The 10,688-nt window shown below is 27.6% G+C and overlaps 3 protein-coding genes across 5 annotated transcripts; 2 read left to right on the top strand and 1 right to left on the bottom strand.

The window, feature by feature from the left end:
- The first annotated feature begins 385 nt into the window (after positions 1–385).
- Positions 386–7,053, top strand: LOC106793545 (cleavage and polyadenylation specificity factor subunit 1). Of its 2 annotated transcripts, XM_014760561.1 has the most exons (20): positions 389–683; positions 790–1,004; positions 1,263–1,573; positions 1,670–1,920; positions 2,042–2,223; positions 2,298–2,582; positions 2,677–2,988; positions 3,158–3,307; positions 3,612–3,773; positions 3,850–4,085; positions 4,177–4,387; positions 4,467–4,633; positions 4,722–4,965; positions 5,130–5,315; positions 5,391–5,639; positions 5,720–5,872; positions 5,993–6,169; positions 6,262–6,535; positions 6,619–6,748; positions 6,849–7,053. In XM_014760561.1, the coding sequence occupies exons 1-20, from the start codon at positions 515–517 to the stop codon at positions 7,033–7,035; spliced, it is 4,251 nt and encodes a 1,416-aa protein (XP_014616047.1). In that variant the 5' UTR covers positions 389–514; the 3' UTR covers positions 7,036–7,053. The 2 variants fall into 2 exon arrangements, with proteins under 2 accessions (XP_014616048.1, XP_014616047.1); XM_014760562.1 differs by lacking the exons at positions 6,262–6,535; positions 6,619–6,748; positions 6,849–7,053 and having other exon boundaries at positions 386–683; positions 5,720–5,897; positions 5,993–6,071.
- A 273-nt stretch (positions 7,054–7,326) lies between these two features.
- LOC106793550 (EF-hand calcium-binding domain-containing protein 2-like) lies at positions 7,327–9,419 on the top strand. 2 transcript variants are annotated; one of them, XM_014760571.1, is made up of 5 exons: positions 7,327–7,504; positions 7,839–7,955; positions 8,025–8,145; positions 8,202–8,412; positions 9,219–9,419. In XM_014760571.1, the coding sequence occupies exons 1-5, from the start codon at positions 7,408–7,410 to the stop codon at positions 9,225–9,227; spliced, it is 555 nt and encodes a 184-aa protein (XP_014616057.1). In that variant the 5' UTR covers positions 7,327–7,407; the 3' UTR covers positions 9,228–9,419. The 2 variants fall into 2 exon arrangements, with proteins under 2 accessions (XP_014616057.1, XP_014616059.1); XM_014760573.1 differs by lacking the exon at positions 7,327–7,504 and adding an exon at positions 7,596–7,708.
- Positions 8,422–10,668, bottom strand: LOC106793549 (delta(3,5)-Delta(2,4)-dienoyl-CoA isomerase, mitochondrial). The gene is made up of 7 exons (XM_014760570.1): positions 10,605–10,668; positions 10,304–10,451; positions 9,990–10,078; positions 9,774–9,901; positions 9,427–9,707; positions 9,237–9,363; positions 8,422–9,124 (listed from the first exon to the last, which is right to left on the bottom strand). The coding sequence occupies exons 1-7, from the start codon at positions 10,651–10,653 to the stop codon at positions 9,026–9,028; spliced, it is 921 nt and encodes a 306-aa protein (XP_014616056.1). The 5' UTR covers positions 10,654–10,668; the 3' UTR covers positions 8,422–9,025.
- Positions 10,669–10,688: the final 20 nt, after the last annotated feature.

Genomic DNA, 10,688 nt, shown 5'->3' with positions numbered 1-10,688 from the left:
TTTTAAGTGAATTGGTCATGAATTATTAAAGTTTTACACCGTTGAATAATAGTTGAATACTATTCTCATTGCAAGCTTCGCTTTGCTGAACTGTGACACTGCCATTTTGTAACGATTTGCAATAAAAAACTTTGTAAATATTGTTAAAAATGTGTATAAAAAAGACTTGTAAACGAATTTTTTTATTCCTATAAAAAGTTTTTAAAAATAAGTTATTTTTCCAAGCACTAGGGTGGCTTTAATTATAAATAAAACATTAAAATTGTTTTTTTTAATGTTTTTCAGTGTTGTTTCAGTGTTGTACCACTAGAGTGCGAAACCGTAACATAACGATAAACATGAAGTTATCTGAATATACCGGTAGTCGTTGAAATGAATTAATAAGATCGTGAATGATGATTTGAATTAATGTTTATGTGGTTTTTTACATGCATATAAAATAATTCCATTCTTATATATTTATTAATCTTCATAATAATAGTATTTAATTATATAAAAAAAAACAATTAATAAAATGTATTCGATTTGTAAAAGCACTCATCCTGCGACAGGAGTAGAACATGCGATCACATGTTATTTTTTTAATCGTTCTGAAAAGTGTCTTGTTGTTGCTGGTTCTAATATTATAAGAATATTTCGTTTAATTCCTGATGTGGATACAACGAAAAGAGAAAAATATATAGGTACAGATGTATTTATTTTATTTTTTTTTTTTTATTTCTATTACATAAAATTACAATTGTATTCACTATAAACATTGTTTTGTGATTGTGTATTTTGTTTTAACAGAGTCACGTTCTCCAAAAATGAAGCTAGAATGTTTAGCACAATATACTTTACACGGGAATGTAATGTCAATGCAAGCGGTACATTTAATTGGATCTCAACGGGATTCTCTCTTGTTGAGTTTCCGTGATGCAAAATTGTCAGTTGTTGAATACGATCAAGAAACTCATGATCTTAGAACAGTATCTTTGCATTATTTTGAAGAAGAAGAAATACGGGTAATAAAACAATTCTTATATCGTAAGAGGTTTACACGTTAAATGTCAAACTTCTCTTTCGTTTAATTTTTTTGTTTAGACCATCATAATAATTGTTGAAATACATTTTTGAACAAAAAGATTACTGACGATTACTAGTGATCAATGTGGCACTTAACGTGTTAAAAAAGAATAGAAATAAATAATTTTTAATTATTTGATTATACATGTAAGCGAATGATTAAATATTAGAATTTAAGAATAAAAATTATTTATTAGGATGGTTGGACAAATCATCACCATATACCAATTGTAAGAGTAGACCCTGAAGGTCGCTGTGCAGTGATGTTGATATATGGACGTAAATTAGTAGTACTACCATTCCGTAAGGATCCAAGTCTTGATGATGGAGATTTATTAGATACAGCTAAATTAACTACATCTAATAAAACGCCTATACTGTCGTCGTATATGATTGTATTAAAAAGTCTGGAAGAAAAAATGGACAATATTATAGATTTGCAATTTTTACACGGATACTACGAACCAACTTTGCTGATTCTTTATGAACCAGTAAGAACATTTTCAGGGTAAGTATTTATGAAAAAATCGATAATATTTTAATTAATGTACATGTATAATATATATTAATTTAAAATAATATTGTAAAATACTTATTTACACAGACGTATTGCGGTAAGACAAGACACTTGTGCAATGGTAGCAATATCATTAAATATTCAACAAAGAGTTCATCCTATTATATGGTCTGTTTCTAATTTACCATTTGATTGTTATCAAGCAGTACCAGTGAAAAAACCTCTTGGTGGAACATTAATAATGGCAGTAAATTCTTTAATTTATTTGAACCAAAGTATTCCACCATATGGGGTATCTCTTAATAGCTTAGCAGATACAAGTACAAATTTTCCTTTAAGTGAGTAGAATTTGTTTTAAAATAGCTCTGTGCAAATGTTAAAAACATATATTTATTTATTATATAATTTAATAATGAGTAGTTCAAAAAATTATTATTGAATAATTTCTTATTTTCTTAGAACCACAAGAAGGAGTTAAAATGAGTTTGGAAGGTGCCCAGGTTGCATTTATATCTCCAGATCGTTTGGTTATCTCTTTAAAAAGTGGAGAACTGTATGTACTGTCCTTGTTTGCAGATAGTATGCGTTCAGTACGCGGTTTTCATTTTGATAAAGCAGCTGCCAGTGTTTTAACATCATGTGTAAGTAATATTTGTATCAATTCATTTTTTTACATTTAAATAAAACATACATTTCATTCCATATCGATTATTAGGTATGCATGTGCGAAGATAACTATCTTTTCCTTGGCTCGCGTCTTGGTAATTCATTATTATTAAGGTTCACTGAAAAAGAACAAGAAAAAGAACAAAATCAGAATGATAATGATGTCATGGTTGAAGATAATGAAAGCGAAGAAACTCCAGCAAAAAAAATAAAACAAGATTTTCTTGGTGATTGGATGGCATCCGATGTATTAGATATCAAGGATCCAGAAGAATTAGAAGTTTATGGAAGTGAAACGCATACATCTATTCACATAACGTCTTATATCTTTGAGGTATATTTATTACTATTATTACTTTTAACGAAAGAATAATTTATTTGTTTATATTTTGATTATTATTTTGATTATTTCTGTACGATATTTCAAGGTATGCGATAGCTTGTTAAATATAGGACCTTGTGGAAATATATCTATGGGAGAGCCAGCATTTTTATCAGATGAATTTTCACATAATCAAGATCCTGATGTTGAATTAGTTACAACATCGGGATATGGGAAAAATGGTGCTCTTTGTGTTCTCCAAAGATCTATTCGACCTCAGGTAGTAACAACATTTGAATTACCTGGATGCGAGGATATGTGGACTGTCATTGGTAATCTAAATAATGATAATCAAACAAAAACTGAATCGGAAGGTTCTCATGCTTTTTTAATACTAAGTCAAGAAGATTCAACTATGGTATATATCTATGATTATAACAATAAATTGTATCTCATATTAAAAATATTATATATATATACTTAAATAATTAAATATGCAAATGGACAAATAGTTAGCGTTCGCGTGTATTTCTATCGTAAAATTGAGTTTNTATATATATGATACATTTCATGTAATAAATTTATAGATTCTACAAACTGGTCAAGAAATAAACGAAGTTGATCAAAGTGGATTCAGCACTCAGGGAAGTACAATTTATGCAGGAAATCTTGGTGCTAACAGATACATAGTTCAAGTTACGCAAATGGGAATTCGTCTTTTACAAGGAATTGAACAGGTATACATAATAATAATTTTAATTCTCGGTGCTATTGCTAAGAAAATTAACTTGATTTACTTTTGCTTGCTTTCCTCTCTCCATTTGCTATTTATACTTCTATTATTTATTCCTTTTCCTAGTTGTTAGATTGCACTTTATATTCTTTGGTTTCTAGTATAGTATTGCATCACTTTTTTCTTTTTTTCTTTAAATTTTTCAACGATCTCATCCTCCCAACAAATGTTAAATATGCATAGTATTTGTATACAATATTTTTTATGTTTATCTGCACTTTATGTTTTTTGTTTATTTATAATTACAGATACAACATATGCCCTTGGATCTTGGTTGTCCGATAGTTCATGCAAGTTGCGCAGATCCATATGTAACTATACTTTCAGAAGATGGTCAAGTTATGTTACTTACACTTAGAGAAGGAAGAGGTTTAGCAAGATTGCATGCACAAGCTGCTAATTTACTATTCGTAAGTATATATATATATATATATATAAATATCTATAAAAAATCGTAGAAAGTAATTATTTTTATTAAATTAACAGCGTCCGCAAATAGAAGCACTCTGCGCATATCGAGATGTAAGTGGAATATTCACAACACAATTATCTGAAAATTCGGATGATGATATACCAGAGGAAGAACATAATGTAGAGGAACCACCCATTGTTAGCAATATTGATAATGAAGATGACCTGTTATATGGTGATGCACCAGCTTTTCAGATGCCTGTACCACCTCATACTAAAAATACTGATGGAACGACCAAAAAAGCATTATGGTAAACCTCTTTATTATTATTTACAATGATATTACATTATTTTTCTATTGTCAATTGTTTATTCATATCATAATCATACAATTATGTACAGGTGGCAAAAACATTTACAAGAGATTAAGCCTACGTATTGGTTACTAGTATATAGAGATAACGGAACCTTAGAAATTTATTCTTTGCCAGACTTACGTTTATCCTATCTTATTCGTAATTTTGGTTACGGACAATATGTTTTACATGATAGTATGGAATCTACAACATTGCAAACTAATCCTGTCAATGAAATTCCTAATCCAGAAAATCAAGTAATACTTAAATTATATGCATTATTCTCAATTGCATTTGATAAACTTATAAATATTAATTTAAAATTTACTTACACAGGTACGTGAAATTTTGATGGTCGCTTTAGGCCACCATGGAAACAGACCAATGCTTTTAGTACGCTTAGATACTGAATTGCAAATTTATCAAACTTATAAATATCCCAAAGGACACTTAAAATTGCGATTTAGCAAATTACATCATGGTATTATACCAGGTCATTTAAGGTATACATACTTATTTATAAAGAAAATTTGTTTTATATATAATTTTATTATTTATTATATGAAAACCATTCTATTCAAATTTCAAAAGGCCAAAACCCAAAGAAGAAGATATGCCCAATATGAATCAAGCAAAAATTTCTATGATGCGATACTTTAGCAATATTGCTGGATATAACGGAGTATTCATTTGCGGTGATTATGCACATTGGATATTTCTTACTGGACGTGGTGAATTACGAACACATCCAATGAGCATAGATGGTCCTGTTACTTCTTTTGCACCATTTAATAACATCAACTGCCTTCAAGGTTTTTTATATTTCAATAGAAAGGTAAATTGTCCGAAAATGCAATACAGTGGACGATTGATTAACAAACACAATTCATTCAAAGACGATGTTCGCAGTCCAAACTTTTGTTAATAGATCGCCCACTTTGTTCACAACTTTTTTTTTAATTAAAAAATTATATATATATATTTATAATTTTTTATTAGGAAGAATTAAGGATATGCGTTCTACCGACACATTTATCATACGATGCACCGTGGCCTGTTAGAAAAGTACCTTTGCGATGTACTCCACACTTTGTGACATATCATCTCGAGAGTAAAACTTATTGTGTTATAACGAGTACAGCAGAACCACTTAAAAGTTATTACAGATTTAATGGCGAAGATAAGGTATTATTAATATTATTAAACAAAATTCTTTTATATATGATACAATAGAATGTTATCACAAGTATCTGTTTATAGGAATTCACAGAGGAAGAAAGACCTGATAGATTTCTTTTCCCGTCACAAGAATTATTTAGTATTGTTTTATTTTCTCCAGTTTCTTGGGAAACTATACCAAATACTAAAATTGAATTAGATCAATGGGAACACGTGACATGTTTAAAAAATGTGTCTTTAGCGTACGAGGGAACAAGATCTGGATTAAAGGGTTACATCGTATTAGGAACAAACTACAATTATGGTGAAGATATTACGAGTAGAGGACGTGTAAGTGAAAATAAAATGACTAATATTGTTATCTATCTCTCAATATTTATACAATATGTTTCTATATTTTTGTTTTATAGATTCTTATATTTGACATTATAGAAGTAGTACCAGAACCCGGACAGCCATTAACAAAAAATAGGTTTAAACAGATTTATGCAAAGGAACAGAAAGGTCCTATAACTGCTATTACTCAAGTATCAGGATTTCTAGTTTCGGCAGTGGGACAAAAGGTTTTGTTATTATAAAATTAATTATGTAAATAATTATTATGTTAATAATAATTCTTAATTTTCGAAGAGTATGTATATATATATATGATATTTAAATATAAAATGATATAAATTTTTCAGATCTACATTTGGCAATTAAAAGATAACGATCTTGTAGGCGTAGCTTTTATAGATACTCAAATTTATATACATCAAATGTTGAGTATTAAAAGTTTAATTTTAGTCGCTGATGTGTACAAATCAATTAGTTTGTTAAGATTTCAAGAAGAATATAGAACACTTTCCCTTGTTAGTAGAGTAAGTATATATTATAAAGTATAATTTGACATTGATATTATAAATATAATACTCCTTACGCGTGAGATTTATCAAATAATATTTTATTTCAGGATTTTCGTCCAGCAGAAGTCTATACGATAGAATATTTAATTGATAATAACAATTTAGGTTTTATAGTAGCTGATGGAGAAAGTAATTTAGCTCTGTTTATGTATCAACCAGAGTCAAGGGAAAGTCTTGGTGGACAAAAATTGATTAGAAAAGCTGACTTCCATTTGGGACAAAAAGTAAATACATTCTTTCGAATTAAATGTAGAGTTACTGATCCTGCGAATGAAAAGAAATATTTTTCTGGAGCAGATAAAAGGCACGTTACCATGTACGGTAAGTTGATTTTTATTTTATTTTTTTATTATTTTCCTTTTTAAATATGCGAATAAAGAAGTATATTAAAAAATAAATTTTAGCATCCCTGGATGGTAGTCTTGGTTATATTCTTCCAGTTCCAGAAAAAACATATCGTAGATTACTTATGCTTCAAAATGTGTTGGTCACACACATATGTCATATCGCGGGTCTAAATCCTAAAGCATATCGGTAAGTCATTAAATATAACGAGTACAATGAATTAACTTCAAAGTAACATTAATTATATTTACATTACATATTTAATTATAATTTTTATTAAAAATTTTAGAACATATAAAAGTTATATAAGAACGCAAGGTAATCCAGCCAGAGGTATCATTGACGGAGATTTGGTTTGGAGTTATCTCAATTTACCTAATAATGAAAAAATGGATGTAGCCAAAAAAATTGGAACGCGAGTTCAAGAAATAATAGAAGATATTACAGAAATTGATCGCCAAACAGCACATTTTTAAAAAATAATAACCGTTTTATATATTTTTTTAATAAATACAGTACAACGTTGCTTCGAACTAATTTTCGTATTAGTTTTTAAATAAATGCAAGTCAAGAGACAAGTGAAAAGTGAATTACAGATTCCGAATACATTTAACACATTTGTTAATAATCATTTTTATCGCACATGCACATGTATGTAATACATATAATTATTAATTAGTAAAATATGTTTTTTTATGTGGCAATTGTTTTATGTGATATATTTATTTTTCTTCCAATAGATAAAAATGTTTTTTCTTAGTATAAAATAAATTTACATTTTTATACTAAAATGATCTTTAACATCTCATATAAAAAACATTCCATGTAAATTTATCACAATTAACAATATGTTTGATACGGAAGGTGCTTTTGAATTAGTGGATCGATTATCTATACAAAAAAACATTAGTGAAAGAAGAATAAGCAGACGTGAGAGTTTAAAATGTATGTAAATTTTCATAAATATAATATGTATATAAATGTAAGATATATATATATATATATAAAGTTATTTTTATATCAATAAAAAAAACATGTATATAACATTTAATGAGTCAGATGTGGGTATTGATCAAACAATGATACGTTAAGCGTCTGTAGAGGTAATAGTAAAGAATTTATATAATATTGTAGGCTTCAATCGAAATAGTAAGTATTTTTTTGTAATTCCACATTTTAATTGAATCCTGTTCAATCATAAGAATTCATTGATAAAAGAAATTGGAAAATGTTTGTTGTTAACGTGAAAATGATTAGTATTCGCATTTTATACATTTAGTGCCTGACGAACCAACATTATTAGAAAAAAGGCTGTGCGAAGCATTTGATGTATTTGATAATGCAAGAAATAATGAAGTGGATGTTAGAGATTTGGGTACCATAATAAGAGCATTAGGTAACTAACATGATATTTGTATATATATTAAAAGAAAAAAAATATTAATAATCTTATTTGTTCTCCTAGGATGTGTTATTACAGAAGCAGAACTACAAGAAATACAAGTCCAAATAGAAGATGTTGAAAATAATTGTGTGCCATTGAAAAAATTTGTTGAATATATGCACAAAGCGATTAACGAGCGCAAGTAAGTAATTATGTAATTATATACTTAATAATTTTGTATATAGATATTTTTTTTAGATTTAAACCTGCAGAACCTGAAGATCTATTAAAAGCATTTCAGTTACTAGATCCTGATAATCGTGGTTATATTATGAAAGATGAATTAGAAAAAACTCTGATGGAAATCGGAGAACCTTTTACTAAAGATGAAATAGCGGATATGATGTCAGTTGCTTGTGATTCAGCAACAAAAAGAATTTATTATGAACACTATATCAATTTACTGATTGTATGTATGATTATGTTAATTTTATTAATTTTATTAATTTAATATTTTTATTACAAATTGTAATCGAATAATTGTCATATTTGTATTACTGAGAGATACATGATTTCTTTTACATGAAATATTTAAAGGTACATATCTTTGCAATAAATTCGTATATTAAGAATTTAATTGTCTATTAGGTAAAAATTCCTAAAAATGAAAATTTATATTCTATTGTCGATCAAATTGACGAATTAGAATCTATGCCTAAAAAACGTCGATTAGAGAGTCTTCTTATGGAAGCTGAAGCAAGAGAAGCTAATAAATAATAAAAGTCAATTTTATGTTCGAAATCTTGAAAAATCTCATAATAATTGGATTTTAATACTAATTAAATTGCTATTGTAATAATAAATATGAAAATACAATCTCTTAGTATTAATAAAAATAGAATATGATTGTTTATAATATAAAATATTTCATATCAATATAAAGGTATATGAAAATATAAACATATCTAAAATACTTACAAATATTTGATAACAATTAACTTTTTGCATTCACAGATACTGATAAGGCAAATAGTTTGTGGACTTAAAATTATATAATAAAAAAGTTTTATATGTACAAAATATTATAGTTTTGAAAATGTTGGTGGGTCACCGCGTACCATCTGTGCAGTTGTTGCATTTATGAAATCTTCGCTTTGCAACATTGATTTATTATGCATAGCCTGTTTAAACAAATATCAAGTTAATCAGAATAAAATTACAATGAATTGACCTACTTAATTAAAAATTTAATACAATTAATCGATTTACTTTCAGGTGGAATAAAAAACTTACAATATGTTCGAGACCTTCTTGAACAGAATGATCCCTCGAATATACCAAACTTAATTTGGAACCTTGTATCGCGACAGGACTTTTACTTGCTATTTCTTCAGCAAATTCTATCGATTTATCTAACAAACTATATTCAAATAAATGGAATTATTATTGCTGTATAAGTTCCAAATATATTTTCAATAATTACCTTTCTTGACTATCATACACACGATTGACAAAACCACATTGCAATGCCTCTGTTGCTGGAAATTTTCTTGCTGTGTAAACAAGTTCTCTGACTAAACTGTCAGAACCTATTATTTTTGGAAACCTTTGCAATGTACCAACATCAGCTGCCATTCCAATATCAACTTCTTTTATTTGAAACCATGCATCTGAAGAACAATAACGTATATCAGCAGCGCTAATCATATCTACTCCTGAACCTATGCAGGCATTATGCACAGCTGCGATCACTGGTTTTACGCACTAAGAAAAATAATAAACATAATTAATTGAATAACTGTAATAAATATTCTAGTCAATATAGAATACCTTTTCAATAGAAGTAATAGTATCTTGATATTTGGTTATCATAGATTCTAAAAGTTTGCATTTTCTAGCAATATCTTCTTGTTCCGCTACTTTTTGGTAAAATTCTAGATTACCTTGTAAATCTAAGCCTATATCAAATATAATATTTACGTCATATATATTTACATTAAGAAATGTTTATTTATGTAATTAAAAAAACAAAGAGAAATAGAATACCAGCGCAAAACATTTGTCCAATGGCTGATAAAATAATAACTCTACATTCTGGCTCCACCGATAAGTCATTGAAGCATTCCTTAATTTCTCTGCATATGAGAAGAGAGAAATATAAGTAAATAAATATAATATTTAAAAAATATAATAGATAATATCCAAAGTGTCTTTTAACTAATTGTATAAGCAAACAGGGTTGATTCTATATGAAAAACTAAATCAGAAATGTACAATAAAATTTGTTTGTATAAGTCTTTGTTTTTGGAGAGAAATAAGTTTTAAGATACTCTTTTATATATGTATAAATAATTACGTACTCCCACATTTTTTGATTCATGGCATTTCGTTTCTCAGGTCTATTTAATTGTACCATGCAAACAAATGGTTTTGGTATTGATACAGACAAAGTTTCATATTTATTAGCCTTCATCGTATTATTTTTCAAAACAGCACTAGTTCTGAACTCTAAAAACAAACAATAATATACATACTAAATACATATATACACAAATTATTGATCCAATATTGCAAATATTTGCTATAATAAATATTGTGTTTACATATTTGTAGAAATAAGTCAACTAAACTATTGTATAATCAAAAGCTTAAATTTCTTACGTTTGCTTGTAATATTAAAAAGAGATTTTCTCAATATGTAACTAAACATTATAATTAAATATTATAAATAAATTCAATAAGAAA

This window comes from Polistes canadensis, unplaced genomic scaffold (genome assembly GCF_001313835.1).
Source record: "Polistes canadensis isolate GaletaPanama2010 unplaced genomic scaffold, ASM131383v1 scaffold_15, whole genome shotgun sequence".
Classification (NCBI taxonomy): Eukaryota; Metazoa; Arthropoda; class Insecta; order Hymenoptera; family Vespidae; genus Polistes; species Polistes canadensis.
Note: the sequence above shows the minus strand (reverse complement) of the source record. Positions and strands in the feature narration are given on the sequence as shown.